Below are 19836 nucleotides of genomic sequence, written 5' to 3'. Positions count from 1 at the left end.
GAGGACCTTGTTCATTACATGTTATTTTGTCCTCTCTACCAAGAACCAAGAGAGAGGTTCATTACACCTATAATAGAAACCAGCCCCAGTCAAACCCCACAGGATATAATTTTTCATCTTCTACTGGACCTGAATAAATATGTAACTTGGAAAGTAGCTTTGTTTGCCTTAGCAGCTAAAAAAATCAGGAACAAGTATATAACAGGGATAGCCATAAACTGTAAAGGCGATGACTATATTTGACAAAATTTTTAATGCATAATGACAATTGTTGTTCGTTTGTCTAGAAATTCTGTACTAGATACGAGATACCCACATTTTAGATATAATTTACATGTATTTTTATACTGTTATATTGTTATATGTATTGTTATATTGTTGTGCTTTGGTCAAAAGCAATAAAATTTGAATTAGCCTTGTTTAGTTTCTCATTTGCCAAAGTTGTGGGGCCAGCAATGAGCATTTGCAGTAAGAGGCTGCACATACACCTCAAAATGCTCAGCCAACCAGTTTTGTGAGCCTAAAAGGAAGATTTCAGTGTATCTGGTCAAGCTAGTTCACAAACGTTGAAGGAGAATGTCAAGGGCACAGAAGTGGCATTGGGGAGGGGAGGGAGATGAGCTGAAGGAATAGTGCCCCAATCTGGATGGAAGTGTTTCAATTCTCAACAAAGCTCATGTAGAGGGTGAAGGTTCACCATGGAGGAAAAAAGATGTCATAGAATCATAGAACTGGAAGAGACCACAAGGGCCATCCATTCCAACCCCCTTCTGCCATGCAGGAACTCTCAATCAAAGCATCCCCATTGACAGATGGCCATCCAGCCTCTGTTTAAAGGCCTTCAAGGAAGGAGACTCCACCACACTCCAACGGAGTTTGTTCCACTGTCGAACAGCCCTTACTGTCAGGAAGTCCCTCCTAATGTTGAGCTGGAATTTCTTTTCCTGGAGCTTGCATCCATTGCTCCATTGGGTCCTGTTCTCTGGAGCAGCAGAAAACAAGCTTGCTCCCTCCATGACAATTTATTGTCCATAAAACAAGAGCAACAGGCAACCTGTGACCCCTGGGATGATGTTTGTGGCCCTCAGGCTTATCTCAAAAACACTCTACAGATGCTCCATGAGGGCCTCTGGCAAGATAGTTCCAGCCCTCTCTGCCAGGCTGTTAGGTAAGGAAGAACAGAAAGAGAGAAAGTAGAGCAGGGATGGGGAAGTCTGATTTTCCAGGTGCCTTGGTCTCCTGCTGCCAGTAGGTGCACTCATCATGGGCAAAGGACTGTGGGAGCTGTTGTTTGGACATTCACAGGTTCCAAAATCCTGAAATGGGGTGGTAGATGGCAAGAAAAGGACTGCCCCTTCCACTCTGACCTAAGGACCCACCTATAAAAAAATATGTCATCCTGGACATATTAGATTCAAGGGAACATTTAAACTATTCAATATACTCCAGCTTTCCCAATTAATCTTCTAACACCCCACTTTCTCAGCTGCAACTCAGACACGGGACAGATGGTCCCGAAGCGCCGTGCTGCCGCCGATACTAGGGTTAGGGACCGTGCACCAACCGCATGGTCCCTGACCCTAGCACTGCACAGCGGCAGACTAATGGTAGCATCCCATCCATACAGGCGCTGCCATTATGACGTAAGCAAAGTGCAGCATATACACGCAGCTGTGTGTCACTTACATCATGAGTGTGCCAGTGGCACACTCATGTCGTCCATCCAGCGACGGGAAAAGAACCAATTTTTTCCGGTTTTTTTTACTCCGGAGGGATGCCATGCGGTTTGGCGGCTGTGGCATCTCTCCAGAGGGAAACAGGCCAACACCAGGCCACCCTTTTGGGGTGGCCTGTCCTGGGCTTTAATGTCCCAGTTTCTGACTCCTCACCCCTTTCTCCTCATTTTTTTTCAGTTGCTGCAAACTAAGTTCAAAGTGCAAAAGTAGTTTGTACTCAATTAACTCAGGGAGGAGACGAGAGTAGAGCAGAGGAGAAGAGAGGGAGGTATAGAATTTTGTCCCTTCTACTACATTCAGGCAAAAACAAATGGCTGCAGCCACTTCTAGCTTTTGTGTTCTTCCTCATTTGTAACTTTAGCTTTTTTGACAACAATCTGACATTGCTTGGCCATACCTGTCCCAGTTTTCGTCTGTCAAAAGTTGGAGGGTATGCTGTTCAAGGGGGGGGGGGGAAATGTTCCCTTTTAAAATGATCATGGAATGAATGCTGAGCAGCAAAGAGGTGGCTTAGACAACACACATTGCTAGATTCACACAGAGAAATCCACAGGCATGTTAGAAGAAGCTGAATTTGGTAGGTTTGAGTCCTAGATGACCAATGAACATGGCGGTCAGTGGAGATGGCTTGTGATGTTGCAAGAATGTACAGCATGTGCTAAGAGAATAGCAGAGTCAACAGGATGAAGATATGGCTGCAAACTCTGATATTCAGTACAATTGTAAACATAAGCTTGCAAAAGGTAAACCTAAGCTTGCAGTGGTACCAAAGCTCTCAAAGTTAGATTTTTTTGTGACTGCAGCTCTGAGAATCCCCAGCCAACAAGGTCTCATGTGATTATGAATTATAGGAGTTGCAATCCAAATCCTGCCACCACCCCCTACTTTTTCCAAGCTTTGAATTGTACTGACTAAACAGCATTGGCACCTCTGTTTCCCAGTGGGACATCTCCAAACAAGGTCTGGTGGAAGCCACAGTTTGCCTTGGTATAAGCAGTGGATTTCCACAACCTTGCCAGGATCATAATAACTCATGTCTGTTTCAGCGGTGATCATTTTTAATTTACTCATTGTAGGCCAAGTATGAGATACCCCTAGAATTTAATTTTGCTTAATGGCAGATTGTTACATTGCTTTTAAAGTGCAAGGCCAGTATGTAGACACCAGCATCAAAGGATGAGGGGCCACAGATAAATACAGTGGTGCCCCGGGTTACGAAATTAATTCGTTCCGCTGTCAATTTCGTAACCCGAAAGGCTTTCGCAAGCCGAATTCCCATAGGCGCTAATGGGGAAAAGCCGCGATTCCGTGTGAAATCGCGCCGAAAAGCACCAAAAGTTTTTTCGTAACCCGAAAAAACTTTCGTAACCCGGAACAATGTTTTCCAATGGGATTTTTTCGTATCCCGAAAATTTCGTAACCTGGGTATTTCGTATCCCGAGGTACCACTGTATGCCAGATTCCCCAAGCAACACAGGAATTTCCTTGCACTGTGTCTCAATGCTTACCAATGTTTCATGTGAGCAGCCAGTGTATTAGCATGATCCCATTTAAAACACCGAGACCCAAAGGCCAGTGAGTAGAAGGATTCTGAAAACAAAGACGGCTTCTTCATTCAAACTGGGCTTCCTTTCTAAGGTGTCCTTTTATCTCCCGCAATCCTCCCTTTTTGGGTCACTTCAGTCTACATGAGCATGTGGTTTTAGGTTTTGTTTGGGATTGGCTCAGGGGCCATTCACATAGTCACCTTTACTCATGCTTCCATACCTGCTTCCATACCAGCTCCTGATTTCATTTCCGTACCTGTTTGAAAATAAAGCAAGTGTCTACAACCTTGCCAACTTTTGCCAGTTCCCTCTTTTTAAAAATAAGAAATAAGAAATAAAATTTCTTTGGGCATTCTCTCACCGCCCCCATCCCCACTGGGCTAACACCTCCCTTTATGTTGGTTTGCTTTAGAGTTCTCCATTGCAAAGTTAGCTTCCAGGGAGGGGTCAGGCAAGGCTCTCCTGAATGTTTCCAGCCTCGATGTACTAGGATATGGATGTGTGTGTGTGTGTGTATTCACAAACAAACATACAATTCTGCACCCAGCGTGTAAAATGAAACATTCCTAAGATCTCTGTGTCAGAGCCTTAAAAAGCTACATTTTTGGTATACATCTCCCAGAATCCTCAGTCTGGTGCTCACTAAGGCATTCTGGGAGATATATTGAAAAGAATAACTTTCCCATGTCTGATGTGTATCAAATGCCAGTTCTTCATGCTAAAAAAGCAACTGCTAAAACCTCTTTCTTTTCTCTTATCAGTTCAGTAATGAAAAATCAAGATGCCCTAAATATCAGTCCTGTGGAACTTAACAGCTTTTTATCCTAGAATCAAACTTCTCTTTTCCAGCAGTGTCTTCTGCTCCAGGGCCTCAGGCCAATCACCAGACACCCGTTTCCTTTATAAAATGTACCTCACATGGTCATTAATGGCATTTTCTGCATTTTGGACAACCAAGCATCTCTTGAAAAGTTGTTTGCAGGGATTCACATTCTTACAGCAGCTCCACAGAAACATCTGCTAACCTGCCCAACATTTCTTTGCTGAGGCAGAAGACTGGAAATCAAACCATTGAGTCTATATGCACTGGACAGGACCCAAGGCTAATTTTAAGAAGTTCATTTATTTCCAATTCAATCTGGATGGCAGCCTTGCTTATAAATTAGAGTTTAATGAGAATAATCCACCTGCCTGCCCTAGCATTTAATAGGAAAGGATGGAATTGAAGGCCTTCCAGAAGTAATTCTGCCCTTCGCTCTGGGAGTCATCCAGCCTTAGCACCCCTTTAGAAGACAAAATAAGCATTGTAAATGGGTGGTGTTTTGAAGAATCATGGTACAGCTGAGGGCTCTCATGTCAGTGGAGTGGTACCCATTTAAAGGGAGTGATCCAAGGTATTGAACTTGGGCAGTACTTGAGCTGCTTTACTACCATAGCAGGTTGGGAGACATCACTTTGCATTGGGAGATTTTTTTTTAAAGAAAAGGATAATTCAATCCTTCTTTCAGGGATTATTGTCAAAGTGTTTTCTTCACTTTGGAAGGTCCAGCACCCCCCCCCCCCCCCAAGATCTGAAAGGGAAGCACTGTCTTTCTTCTAAATAGGTTTCATTTAGCCATAGTGGCATCAGCCAGTAGTTAAATATGATTGACTAGAATGCCATGTGTCATTACATCTGTGACCCCTGACTGGCTGGTATCACAAGGAGATGGATGGAATGGGGGAAGGCATGGCCATTGAAGCAGCAGCAAAGTGGGGGAAATTACTGTGAACAGTAGTGAACAGTCATGAGAAAGACAAGGATAAACAGTGGGATGGGGTGATTCCCCAGACGACTATTTTCAAGCCAAAAAAGCATATCTAAAGAAAGTTCTAATTATATGCCCCTAAAGAAATAATGAAATCCTGCTACCTCCTTCTCCCTCAACCCTTGTTTGACACAGGCCTAGTCTCTCAGATTCTCTCTCCAATAGTTATTTTAAAAAGGTATCTTGTGGAATCTGGTTTATAACTGACACATGTCATCCCATTTCTACAACATGCTTTTATGATGACATATAGCATTGGGATGCAATGGCAGTGGTTTAGAGTCTCCCGGACACATTTCTCTTACCTTCTGCTGGGATACGTCCTCCCACTTGCTATCATTTAAAGCCACTTAGATCTTGGAAAGGTTTTTTTTTTGGGGGGGGGGACTACATCTCTAGAATCCTTATGCTAGCAGGGCAACAAGGGATTATAGTCCCACAATAACTTTTGCAAATGCTTCTGCTGCTCCATCTCAGAACCACAAAACCTATTCAGTCATCAGTTACAGGCTGCACTCCAAGTTTGACTGGAACTGTGTATCTATGAAATCACTGAAGGACTGGTGAGTTAGTGCAAGATTGTTTTGCTTCACAAGACTTTAGGTTGGATGGAATCAGCATAACATTATATTTACACTCACCAAAAATAACTTTTGGAGTTAGAAAAGGGGGAAGATTCACTTCCACCTCCCATTGGGTGCTATTACTATTAATGAAGTGGATAAATAAGGGGGAAGGGAGGAAGCACTTCTCTAGATAATAGCAGAGGATGGAGAAAGAGACAAGCTTGAGTGTTTCTCTTACTTGCAAACATGCCCTAATTTTCTCAAGCCCAACTTCACCATGGTGTCTTTATCAGCAAATGATGGCTTGAGCTAATCTGTCAAGCCAGGACCACAAACTAGGATCAAGCTCTAGATTTATAATTCTGATTGTGCTTTTCAGAAACATTGTATTATGTTGAGAGGGGAGAGGAAGGAAGGGACATAGAATGGGAGCATAAGAGCCTGTCATTTGTTCTTGATCATTCAAACCCATTTTGGGAGGATTCGTTGTGTGGTTTCTCAATGAGGTGTCTTGGAAGTGCAAAATTTCTGCTTAGTTTGAATCAGCTCCCCTGCTGCCAGTCTGAATTGGCTATCCTCACCCAACCAATGAGAAGTTTCCACTTGGTCTACAAGTTAGCTGTTCCAAAGCTCACCCTATTTTTCTTTTCACTCAAATGAAGGGGAGTTGTTTGGAGGAAAGACAGAAATAAAGAAAAGGAAAAGACAATGGATATGTTTCCAAGGCAATTGTGGAGGTGCTGACTATACTGGTGATACCCAAAGACCACTTGGGAGGACATCATGAGGAGGTTCCATGTCCTTTTCCTGTTTTGAATTGAACCTGCTTTCATATACTGACCTTACATTTTGTTTCTTCTTTACTTACTACTTTACTTTTTGCTCCTATCATAAACAGAGCTCCCTCTCCCTTCTGCTTTCAAGGAGTGATATCCCACTATCGCCACCACCGAAACCACCCCAAGACCCCCTTCTTTTGGGGCAGGTGTGGGAAGAGGAGGCGCTTTCAGAATATAATAGTAATTCCCACCTTGTTCTTTCAGACGGATGATCTCAGTGTCGGAACCGAAACTGTTCCAGGCCGTGCAGTTGTAGATAGTCTGGAAGTCGGCTCGTACGATGTTGCTGATGGTTAATGTGGAGATCACACCTTCGTCTGTGCTGACAGTTTCTACTGTGTATCGCCCAGAGGTACCTGACTCCAGCACATTCTCCTTCCAGGACCAGGCCTGTACATTAAAGCAAGTAGTCATTAGCCATGGGGGGTGTTTTTTCTCCGCTCCTCTAGAAATTCCTTTATCAGTTTTTAGTCTTATACTTATGATCAGACAGCTTGATATTTGACAGGGGAAATCAAATTCTGGGGTCATTCTATACCGTTAGTAAGCCTTAGTGAATAAACATAGTGATCAAATGCATTTAAACTTGTACAGTGGTAAAACTGTCCCAGGGATACTTATATGATATGATAGCAAAGTTTAAATATTTGAAAGGATGTCCTATTGAGGAGGGAGCAAGCTTGTTTTCTGCTGCTCCAGAGAATAGGACCCAAAGGAGCAATGAATGCAAGCTCCAGGAAAAGAGATTCCAGCTCAATATTAGGAGGAACTTCCTGACAATAAAAGAGCTCTTCAACAGTGGAAGACACTCCTTCCTCGGAGATTATGGTGGAGTGTCCTTCCTTGGAGGTCTTTAAACAGAGGCTGGATGGCCATCTGTCAGAGATGCTTTGAGTGAGATTTCCTGCATGGCAGAATGGGATTGGACTGGATGGTCCTTGGGGTACGATTTTATGATTTTATGATTGTCCTTACTGAAAAGCTTTAGCAGATAGAGATTACAGAGAGCCTTATATTTGGTGGTATCTGCCAGTGAAAGAAAGTCTGTGTGATACTTACTCTGCTTTCTTTATTATACCAAGTAAAACCCTTTTCTGTTTTCCCAGACTTTATAAACCTAAACCCCCTATTAGCACAGACGTTTCATTGGTTTTAAGCTGTTGACTTTTCTCTTATTGGCCAAGATCTTAGATACAGCTAGCAGAGTGTAAAGCTCCACCAGATGGAAGGCTGCTCCCTCCCGATCCCCATTTAGTGTCGAAGTGGTGATTGCCAGGCAGCAGCTTGCTATGTTATGATGCATGAAGGCAAATGCATGAAGATGAAGGCATCTTCCACAACTCCTGGGAATCTTCTTTGTGAGTCCAGCTTTTAGAGCATAGCTGGCCTGTGTCTCTTTCCCCAGCTGTTAAATGGCTGGGGGGGGGGGGGAATGGGTTCTGTGCTTGGAGAATCTTTATGACAAGGAAGTAGTGGATATCTCCTTCAGCAATGACCAATAAAGGATATATTTAAATTCTGACCACCGTTTTTCCTCTAGTTTGACTTGTATTTTTATGATAATAATAATAATAATAATAATAATAATAATAATAAATTTTATTTATATACCACTTTTCCAAAAGATCAAAGTGGTTTACATAGAGTTTAAAACTAATTACAAAACACATCTTAAAATAGATAAAACCAAGAACACTAAATACAATATACAAATCTAAAAACAATCATTCAATCAATCAATAGGGTGAGTTAGAGAGTCAATGGGATCAGAGTACACGACTTCATTTTCCAGGGGGGGAAGGCTTGACAGAAGAGGAAGGTTTTAATTTAATATTATATAAGCTTCCCTAATTTTTTTAATCGAAAGGGGGGGAGAGATATAAAATATGTATAAACCCTCTTTGTGTTGCTGTTCACATTGTGAAGGAGGAAGGCATCTACTCACAATTCGGTCTGGTGGAGGAGTGCTACGGATGAAGCATTTGATCTGGCCCTTTTCCCCATGAAGTGCATGCTGTGTCTGTGTGCTGGAGATTATAGGTGGCCCTGTGGAGGAAGGATAGAGAACGGAGGGGGGAAATAACAAGGGGAGAGAGTGAAATAGTGCTCCATCCTTTTTAAAAAGAAGGTACAAACCCACAATTTCACAGAGATGTTGTGCAATGTAAATGAGAGCATGGAATTATTTCCTGATGAGAACTGCTGAATAAGGTTTACCTGTTTTAAACTCAGTTTTTGTATTCATGGTTGCTGAGAATAAAAGGCACTGAATGAGGGAGCTAGATACCTCGTACTATAAACTCTGGATATTATTAAAGGACAACAACCATCACCACCCTCTTTTTTCTTTGCTTCTGTCATGCTCCAGAACTTGACGTAGTTCCAGGACTCTCCAAGAGTTCTTTTGGTGCTGTACATGGATACATGCTGCTGCTTTAACATAAGCTTTGTTGATAGTAAACACAACATTCCAGCTCTTTTGGTGCAGGGCCAAGCATCCCATCACAGCCAATGATAGACCTGGGTCCTCAAACAAATTCTACCCATATTTATCTCTCGGCCAGCTATCAAATTAAATCTGTATCACTGGACATATAGGGTAGTTTGGCAGAGATACACTAACCACCTCCCCAGGCTGAAGTCAACTGAATATAGGCTTCCAAGGGTTACATATAGTGCAGAAACAAGCATTCAAAGTGTGCCAATGTGACCCATCTTCTCCTCATAGCAATGAGAACTGTACAAGCAGGTTAGCAACAGGAAAAAAAATCACTTTCCTGTCCATTCCCAGCCGTCATATCCTTTCCCAGCTTCAAACTGCAAAGCAAATACAAAAGGTATTCAACAAGGTCATTAATAGTCAGCTCTTTCACACCATCTGACAGCTGTTGCCATGTAGCCATGATACTAACAAGGATGCCAAAACCTACCTACCAGCTCTCTATAACTTCTTTTTCTCCTCTTCCTTTCCTTGGTTTCACAGTATACTGGATGTTACTGACTATCCATGATGGAAATTCTATCCAAGAATCTAGCAATCAATCAGGTACTATTTCTGGGTTTTCCAGTCTACCAGCTGTTTCCAACTATACTTTGTGATTTGAATTCTATCCAAGAAACTAGGAATCAATCAGGTATTGTTGCATAATGTGGCATTTTCTAATTAGTCTCATGTTTTGTAATTGGGATTTTGTGATTCTACCTGTATTAATTTCATTTAGATGTCAGCTTGTTTGGATTGCTCCCAGACCATCTAACAGTAGTATTACTTCCATTCCCCCCTAAGTTGTTGTTGCTGTTGTTGTGTGCCTTCAAGGCATTTCTGACTTATAGTGATCTTAGCACATGGTTTTCTTGGCAAATTTCTTCAGAGGGGGTTTGCAATTACTATCCTCTGTGGCTGAGAGAGTGGGACCTGCCCAAGGCCAGTCAGTTGGTCTCATGGCTCAGTGCACATTTGAAGCCTGGTCTCCAGAGTCATAGTCCAACACTCTCTCATTGCTCCCGGTACTACTATTATATTGGATTGGCAAACGGCCTGTACTCTATTCTCATTCTTCTTGATTTGTCTGCGGCCTTCGACACTGTGGATCACTGTCTCCTGGTTGATTTACTTTCTGACCTTGGTTTCTCTGACTCTGCTCTCGACTGGTTTAAATATTACTTGTCAGATAGATCATTTGCAGTGGTCACGGGTGGTCAGACTTCGTCCTCTGTTCCCCTATCTGTTGGAGTTCCCCAGGGCTCTGTCTTGGGTCCCCTTCTGTTCTCTCTATACACACTGTCCCTAGGTAAACTCATCAGTTCTTTGGTTTCTCCTATCATCTGTACGCTGATGACACTCAGCTGTATCTCTCCACCCTGGACCTTTCTCCGGGACTTGAACAGCAAGTTTCTTCTTGTCTGACTGCCATCTCTCAGTGGATGTGGCTTCGGCGCTTGAAGCTCAACATGTCTAAGACTGAGCTTCTTGTCTTTCCACCTAAACCCCACCCTTCAATATTCCTTTTCTGTTTCTGTCGACGACACTTCTATTCAACTGGTCCAGGAAGCCCGCAGTCTTGGCTTTATTTTTGACTCTTCTCTGTCGTTTATTCCCCAGATCCAGACCAATGCCAAGGCCTGTAGATTCTTTCTCCACAACATTGTCAAGATCCGTCCATTCCTCTCAGCCTCTATTGCCAAGACTCTGGTCCATGCCCTAGTGGTATCACGACTAGATTATTGTAACCTTCTTCTGACAGGGTTTCCTCTCTTACACCTCCATCCTTTAATCTCTGTCCAGCATTCAGCTGCCCATATTATCACATCCGCTCGCCGCTTTGACCATGTTTCTCCTCTTTTCTCCTCCCTTCATTGGCTCTCCTTCCCCTTCCGCATCCGGTACAAGCTTTTGTTGTTGACTTTCAAAGCCCTCCATGGATTGGCCCCTCCTTACTTATCTGACCTTCTTTCTCCTTACATTCCCATTCGTACTCTCCACTCTGTTAGTCAAGGTCTCCTGTCCAAGTGTAGGATTGCCACTGTCCCCTCCCGGATTCGTCCCTTCTCACTTGCTGCCCCTTACTCCTGGAACCTTCTTCCACCACGTGCACACACCATCACTTCTCTGCCCAGTTTCAAAACTGAGTTAAAGACTATATTGTTTAGAGAAGCATTCCCAGGGGTAAGCCCCTCTCTGCCCCAGGATGCCTCCTTTTAACCATCCATTAAGAAGCCAAGCCCTCCCCCTCCAGTCCATCTCCCTTGGTCCAGGCCTCGGAGGTAGAGAAGAACTGCTGGACCTGATCCCCTTCTCCACCACCATTCCCTTCTCCTTTTGTGTCGTGTCTTTTTAGATTGTAAGCCTGAGGGCAGGGAACCATCTAATTAAAAAAGATTGTATGTACAGCGCTGTGTAAATTTACAGTGCTTTATAAATAAAGGTTAATAATAATTTATTGTCTGCACATCTTCCCAAACCTGAATTGGCTCTCACAGGTGAGCCACAGGTAGCCAGCAGAGGGCACTCCCACATAACACAAGCACTTCCTACTTTCCACTTTCTACCTGTTCTATAATGCAGACAATGAAATCTTCTTGCAGATTATGAGGGTTCCCTGACACAGACAGATCTAGTGGAGAATTACCAAGGTAAAAATTTGCATCACGCTTCATACATAATGAGGTGTTATGAACAAGCAAGAAAGATGGAGTGGAAAGGGAAGTCATGAGGGTAGGCACACATTGTAAGACCTTTGCACATTGCTAGGCAGGAACAGCCTAAGACATTTATGTTCTTGGAGAAAAAGGCAAATAATGCTCCCTCTTCCCCAGAGTTCAAGTGTACAAGACTCAATGCACTTTTTTGGGGAGGCAGGGAACAGGAGCAAGGGTGGCCTCCATCTGGTGCTAAATCCATTCTGGTTGTAAGCTGTCCATACTTTAAGGAAGCCACCCAAGAGGGTTAATTTTACTCCTTCTAATTTTTGAACCGAAGTCAGTGTGTTTTGTACAAAATTCAGTTTGGCATCCTGTTAGAAACTTATGCAGGCACAACTCTATTTTATACCTCTGTATGTCCAGGAAACAGTGTATTCTGAGCATATTACATTGGCCTGGATCCTATATGCAGCTGGCAGAAAGTAATGTTCCACTAGTACAATCCTGCAAGGCTCCCTTTCGCCCAGGGACAATACCCCAGTTATGAGAGTGTCTCCCACAGAGCCATGTAGTGGGAGGAAAACACGGCTGTCCCATATCACCAATGAGTTGGGAACAATGGGATTATCAACTGGATTTGGGCCTCTCTCCTGCTCTAAAGATTTCTGCTTAAAATCCGTGGCTGACATTCTGTTACATTTACACATTCTTAAGTACTCCATATTCACAATCCCTACATAGTCACCATCATAGCACCATTGCCATGATCATAACTACTCTGCCAAACCTTTTTTTTTATTAGGCAGCTTTGAAAGAAGGGGGTTCATTTTGCTGTCAGTGGGAGTGGGGAGGCAAACAGGTGGATGGCATTTATACCTCCCTTCAGCCAGTGAGGACACAATTATGAGAAGCAGGATCACATTGCAATTCATCCACACCAGTTGCCTGCAGAATGGACACTTTTCTCTTTGTATGGCTGATGCCCAGTAAAGTAGGTTTCTGGAGGGGACTGGACTAGGAGTCCAAGATAGTTTTGCAGCTAAGCAGTACATATAGTCCAGCCCATGTTTTCTGCGCAGAAAGATCACATTTATTTCTGTGCAGGGTTTTTTTTCCATGTGGAGTCTTGACATCTGAGCAGTGCTCAAAGATTGTGCAGAAATCCTCTTATTCTCATGGCATGGAGAACAAATCACTGAAATTTTCTGTTCTTGTATGCAGATTTACATCCTTAGCAGACAGTTAAGCTATAAAATTTTCAGGCACCTTTCAAACTGTTGCATGGAAGTGAGCTGTGCACTTTGGCCATGCTCACTCCACTACTGGACTCCTTTCCATGGCCTCATCCACTGCCAGAATGCACCTCCCTGAAACATTTTTCCAAATTAGAATTTTAAATATCCCCCCTCCCCCCCCCCCCAAAAAAAAAAAAAGATTCTCCACTCTTGCCCAGCTTTAGATCTGTTGTCAAGGATGCTGGAAATGCTTGTGTTTCTAACTCTCCTTGCAAAGTCTACTGGCAACAAAGAGACAGCAGTTAAGTTCTGGTATTTTTACTAAGGCGGGTTACAAACCGCCAAAAAATACGTATGAAATACGTATTAGGGTTAGGAAGGGGTGGTGCTTCCGCACCCCCCTAACCCTAGTACGTATTCCATACGTACAACATGGCGGCGCCCCTTCCACATGGGGGCCGCCATGTTTACGTAACGGACGCTGTGCGTCCGCACGTGTCGCAGCGTCTATGACGTCGCAAGTCCGCCCCTGGTGCCTCGCGACGTCATAGAGGCGCCGCTTAAAGAAGCTCCATTTTGGAGCTTCTTTTTTGCTCCGCAAGGGAGCCGCGCAGTGTGGCTGCGGCGGCTCCCTTATGGAGCAAATGGCGGCGGCGGCAGACCGCCTCAAAGAGGCGGTCTATAACCCGCCCATGTTTTCTTAGAGCCTGATAATGTTGTATCCTGACTTGTCTCTGAATTTTGGGAGAAAGGAGGGATATTAATAAAAATAATAACAAATGAGATGATAATAAATAATTCTAATACTAATAATAAATAAGATATCACTCCTGGAATTTAACATCTAAAAATTTATCACTGTGATAATAGAATGTGACCAAAAATTATGCTTGAAAAAAATGAGCAGCCTTTAGGTAAATATGAAGAAGGAAACTGGTGTTTTTATTTTTCGCAGCTCAGGACCAGAGCCTCATTCCCCAACAGGTTGTGTGTTGGTTAGTGAAGGCTGCCATGCTCCTTGCTTGGCATTCAGGGCTGAGTGTTAGACAGTCTATGGGCATCTAAAGGCTTTGAATGGTGTTGCTATGGATATAAATGGTGGCACTCTCGGTTGCTGTTATTTTTAGAGCTTCCGTGCCAATTTATTTGTGCAGCCCCAGAAGCTCAAACAAAAGGAAAGGAAGGTTTTCTGACTTCGGGGCCTTTCTAGAATCAAAGGAAGGCCAGAAATTTCCAGGAGGCAGGCTCCTGAGTGAATAGCAGTCATTCCTTTGAAGCACTTGCTAGCATCTTCGGGAGGACATTCCTTTTATGCAGTTACTTTCATAAAGGCAAAAGTCTGAATCAGATGAGCCTGAGAGACAGACACACACACAGAGAGAGAGGTGGTTTGACCCACTGACATGTCAGGTGGCTAGTATGTGTCCTGATGCTGAATGGATAGCTGTGAGTTTCTATTTGCGGGGATAGGGTAGAGGAGAAGGATCACTCACATGCATCTGAGAATCTGAGATCTGGGGCCCATTCACACTGAAAAATAACCTGGTTTCCAAACCGGTGTAAATTGGGGATGTTCACACTTGTGCCAGGTTTTCCTGACCAGATTTTGGGTGGCGGTGGGGGGGCGGTGCAAATCCCCCTTAACCCAGGATTTTTTAAGATGGGGAAATCAGAGGTTCTTTTTAAAAGAACTGTCTTTTTGTGGGAGCCGCCAATCGGAACATACAGATCAATCCCATTCAGAGCCCATCTTTCCTCCCTCCCTGCCAGCTCTGATCGGGTCCTTCTCCTCTTCCTTTCTGCCATTGCATCCTTCCTCCTCTTCCCCCCCCCTGACTCCTCCAATCAGGGGATCAGCCTTCCTCTGCTTTCACTCTTCCTCCCTTTCCTCCTCCTGCCGTGATTGCCAGGATCGAATCTCTCCATGGCATTTGTGTGAGTGTAAATGGGAATCCCATGATAAAATGCCATGGAGAGATTTGATCATGGCAAATTCATGAAATAACGTGGGTTATTTCTTTAGTGTGAATGGGGCCCTAACTGCCAAGAAAATCTCACCTACTGAAAACATTTAGTTATCATTCGGTTACCTTTATAATGCAACACTGGTAGTCTAAATACTTCACATACCTTCATCACCCACAATTTATCCTGAAAACCACCCTTGAGCCCCAGGTTTCTCCATATCCAATGGACACCAGTGCTTGGTGATGCAACCACAGTTCCTTTCCTTCACACCTTTGTCTGGTGTCTGGGATTTAAAAAAACAACAACAGAAAAAGGAGGATTCTTGATAAAGGGGCTGCTTGACATGATTACCTGCAGCAAATTGGTTTGTGGTGTATCTTCTTCTCCAGGCAATTGGTCATTTATCCTTATTATTACATTGGTAAGGGCTTTCTGACTGATAGTATCTCCCTTATACAATAGGTAGAGTTCAAGGTTTCTCTCTCTCTTCCCCTGCATTCCTTATCGGTGCTGGTAGATGCCAGAACAGTAACAGTTTTCTTATAAAATGTTGAGATTTATTTTATTTCCATCTGGGAAGAGGATTTCCTATACACAAGAAAATGGATCATCCTAATTGAAGGGGATGATAGCTCAGGATTAAATGCCCTCTGTCCTTTGCAGAATGGATGAAGAAATAACACTTCAGAACTGCCTAAAGAGCAAGAATTCTCCTGCTGTGACAGTGGATGGAGGGTTCTTCTCTCCCACAAAGCTACCCTGAATACACTTATCCTACCTGATGTTGGAAGTTAAATGGGATAGTGGTTAGTATTTTGGATGGGAGACCAAATACTAGAAATCTCCAGCTGCAGCTAGGAAAGAATTCATCCCGAAACCACGGAGGGCCAGTAATGATAACACTTGGCACTACAGATCAATGGTCTGATTCAGTGCAATGTAGCTTTCTATGTTCCTGTGTGCTCCACTGCTGGGCCAATATCTGGTGGAACATCTATACAGGAATAGGGAATGTATGGCCCTCTAGAAACTGTTGATGCAAACTCTCATGCTAGTACAACCAATAGTCGTGGCTGATAATAGGGCCATGAATGGAATTTGCTGTAACACAAGTATTTCTGATGTGTTCAGGCAAGAGTTTGTTTCAAGGGGACTTCAAATGTCCAGGCCAGACTGTTGGCTGTCTATCATGGATGGGCAAAGGAAAGACTGTGGGCCACGTGCCCCTTGTGACGCCAAGGCCTTAAGCCTCCCAGAAGCCTCACCAGACACAATTGTTTCTTTTTCCTTTTTTAAATTGTGAACTATTGGACAACTTTTTGGTCTGAAATTCAGCCAAATGCACCCCAAAATCATCTGTAAATGTGGCAGTTTATCTCCCCTATGCCCAGAGCTCCCCAACCCCCCCCCCCCCCCAAACAAATATCTGACTAAAATGCAGTTAAAATGGTGTACAGAAGTGGTCACTTCTGGCACATGAATATACAACAACATTGCCCGCTCCTCTCCCACTCCTGAATTGGCCACCCCTGGTCTAGTGGCTAGGGTTGTTGACAGGCTGGAGCTTGTCCAAGGGAGGGCAACCAAAATGTAGAATGGAGTGGAATCCATGCCCTATGAGGAGAGACCTAGGGAACTGGGGATGTTTAGCCTGGAGAAGGGACAGTTAACAGGTGACATGATAGTCCTGTTCAAATATTTGAAGGGGTGTCATATTAAAGATGAAGGAAGCTTTTTTTTCCCTGCTGCTCCAGAGAACAGGGCACAGAACAATGTATTCAAGATACAGGAAAAGATATTTTACCTAAACATTAGGAAAAACTTTCTGACAGTAAGAGCTGTTTGACAGGAGAATACACTGCCTGCGTGTGATGGAGTCTCCTTCTTTGGAGATTTTTAAACAGAGGCTGGATGCCCTTCTGTTGGGGATGCTTTGATTAAGAGTTCCTGCATGGTAGAATGGGGTTGGACTGGATGGCTCTTGAAGTCTCTTCCAACTCTGTGATTCTATGAAAGGAAAAGCAAAGCTCTCTCTCTCTCTCTCTTATTCTCTCTCTGAGCGGGATCTTTGTTTTCATCAAATGTATTGCTTTGTTTTCTGTAAGCTATCTGAATTGTAATTAAACTTCAGCAGCCAACAGGGAAGGGAGGAGGCAAGAGATGACATGCTGAGTGGCAAGCAAGGGAATGGTTGACAGCTTTTTTTGATGGCTGTGATGGTTTGTCCCTGGTTCACTCTTCAGCATTAGCCACACTTAAACTGTGTCAGTGCTCAACAAATGGATGTTTGAGGCTTCCATAAAAGGAAAGGGGGGCTACAAAACAACAATAACAATAGATCTCTTGTGGAAGGCTGGCATCCTGTTCACTATTTATGAGATCATAAACCGGACTGACAATCCAGTCACTGCGGGGAATGAATTTTATAGCCATTAATGACCAAACATAATCCCCATCCACCTTCCCATCTATCTGGGAAATAGCATCTGCATTCTCCCCAGGAGCAGGCTGTTGCAGCAGGACCCCAAGGGTCTCTCCAGCTGCTTGTTCTCGGACTGGGAAAGCACTGCAGATGTCATATTCCCAGTGCCCCAATTTGCACTTCCTTGGAAACCCTTTGGTTGGAGTTCTGCCAGGCAGAAAAGATGGGTTTTAGGACACCGTCATTGTCAGATGCAATTTTTTAAAACTTTGCTGGTCATCAAAATATGTCTGTCTACGCCCCTTAATCAGCATGTTGCCCCCAGACATCACTGTAAAAGTAAAAGGGATGCAGAGATGTGGAGATGACACTTTAGAATGGATATAGTAAAGCTGGCATCCCTAAAACACTGCCGTTGCTTCACTGCTAATTGTACAAAGGATGTTAGCTTATTTTATTTTCATGTAATCATGAAATTTACAAAATCACAGGAGAGTGTTTTTACATTATTTTACCTTATCCTATTTTATTGTGTGTCACTTGAAATCTATTGTTGCACTTATGTATTATGCTTTGTACTTTCTTATGTCTTGCTGGTCATTGACAGAATAAAATATATGTGTGTATGACTGGGAAAGCACTGATGATGTCATATTCCCAGTGCCCCAATCTGCACTGCCTTGGAAACCCTTTGGCTGGAGTTCTGCCAGGCAGAGAAGGTGGGTTTTAGGACACCGTCATTGTCAGATGCAACTGCAGTGGCAGAGCTTCATCATCTTACCTCTGATGATGCGAGATCTCAGACAAAGGCCCCATTCAAACTCACCTATTTGCCCTGGATGGAACTGGGCAGATACGGATCCCCCCCTCCCAAATCCCTTGGGAAGCAATACCATTGCGTCTCTTTGCAGAGAGTTCACATTTGTGGTACCGGTTTAAAATGAAGGCTCCTTTGCTGTCAATGAAATTCACTTCTGCTTTTGTCAAAGGTGACGTTTCCTACAGCCATTGGCCAACTGAATGGGTGCTTTCCCCCTCCTTTTTTAAAAAAAAAACTGGCGGCAGTGTGCACATATTCTGTCAAATTTAAAAACCTCCAGGTGTGTGTGTTGTGTGTAGCAAAAGCATTCTGTATCAATTTGCCAAATTGAAAGGGAAACATTTGTAACATCCACATAGTAGCATTCGCATTTTAAACAAAAAACAAATAATAAAAATGCCTCCTGTAAAGTGAGGTGCCATGCCCGCAGCAAGCAAATGAAAAGGAAAATGTAGCACAAACAGACACACATTCTATCTATATTGTAGCATTCGAATATAACAACAACAACAACAACAATAATAACAATAATAAAAAGCCTCCTGTAAAGTGAGGCTGCTGTTCCGGGAGCAAGAGGAAATGAAAGGGAAATGTAGCACAAGCACACACACATTCTATCTATATGTATCACCCAAAAATCATTCGCATAGTCTATCAAAAATAAAAAATAAAAAGAGAGAGAGAGAGGGAGAGAGAAAACTGCCTGGTGCGAGAGGGAGGCTTGTTCCATTCTCTGCCCTCCCTCTGACCTCATTTCCTCCCCTGAAATTGACCCTTCCTGCGGCTCCATCCTTCTCCTCCTCCTGCTCCATCACCCCGATTCTCTTGGCACCCTTTCTCTGAGGCTCATTCCTTCTCCTCCTCTTGCTCCATCATTCCGATTGCCCTTGGCACCCTTCCTCCGGCTCCATCCTCCTCCTCCTCCTCCTCCTCCTCCTCCTCCTCCTCCTCCTCCTCCATCACCCAGATTCTCTTGGCACCCTTTCTCCAAGGCTGCTCCCTCCTCCTCCTCCTCCTCCTCCTCCTCCTCCTCCTCCTCCATCACCCCGATGAAGGGGAGGCATGTTCTGCTCTCTGCCCTCCCTCTGATCTAAATCCCTCCCCTGGACTTGACCCTTCACCCTGCTCCTTCTTCTGTCTTCCGATTCTGCCCTCCATGGCACCCTTTGCCTTGGTCCTTCCTCCTCCTCCTCCTCCTCCTCCGGACCCTGATGAAGGGGAGGCATGTTCCGCTCTCTGCCCTCCCTCTGACCTAAATCCCTCCCCTGAACTTGACCCGATCACGATCGGGGACAATTTCATATTTGCCGGACCCCATTTTTCTCAAAAGATACAGCTTTTACTCCGCTTTCAAAAGACTCGCGCTAAGACGGATTTGCCTCTGAACAGGTGTGAAACCTTTGTTTTCGCTTGTGGAAGGATCAGGGCTAATATTAACTTCCCGTGGTTAATCCGGGTTCTGATCCAGGGTAAAAGGTAGTCTGAAAGGGCCCAAAGTTTGCATCCCATGGAATTGATATTAATTTTTCTGTCCCCTTTCTTTTCATATAAGTCTTTTACAAATTCAATAAGCATTTTTCAGTAACAACAGCAATGACTACTATTGCAATCAGATTTTGTTCCTATGGCGGGGTACAGACTGCCAGAAAGAGGCACCTCCCTGGTGCCTCTTTTCGCTCCGCAGGAGTGCTGCAGCAACCAAGTTGTGCGACGCTGCCTCGGAGCAAAAAAGAAGCGCCCGGAAGTGGCTCCT

The 19836-nt window shown here is 43.9% G+C and overlaps 1 protein-coding gene across 2 annotated transcripts in view; it reads right to left on the bottom strand.

Annotated features, from left to right (window-relative positions):
* Nucleotides 1-19836, bottom strand: part of KIRREL3 (kirre like nephrin family adhesion molecule 3) — a 1115257-nt gene that overhangs the window by 118167 nt on the left and 977254 nt on the right. Inside the window, exons 12-14 of one of the 2 annotated variants that reach the window (XM_089537770.1) lie at nt 8442-8542; nt 6688-6886; nt 3504-3539 (exon numbers count right to left, since the gene is read on the bottom strand). In XM_089537770.1, the coding sequence (XP_089393896.1) occupies nt 3504-3539; nt 6688-6886; nt 8442-8542 (336 nt within the window). The remainder of the gene's footprint in view (nt 1-3503; nt 3540-6687; nt 6887-8441; nt 8543-19836) is intronic. The other variant, XM_089537771.1, reaches the window with a different exon arrangement.

The sequence above is a fragment of the Sceloporus occidentalis genome, unplaced genomic scaffold (assembly GCF_023333645.1).
Source record: "Sceloporus occidentalis isolate IW3139 unplaced genomic scaffold, rSceOcc1.0.p SCAF_9, whole genome shotgun sequence".
Lineage (NCBI taxonomy): Eukaryota > Metazoa > Chordata > Lepidosauria > Squamata > Phrynosomatidae > Sceloporus > Sceloporus occidentalis.
The sequence above is the reverse complement of the archived record's forward strand: the minus strand, read 5'-3'. Positions and strand labels throughout refer to the sequence as shown.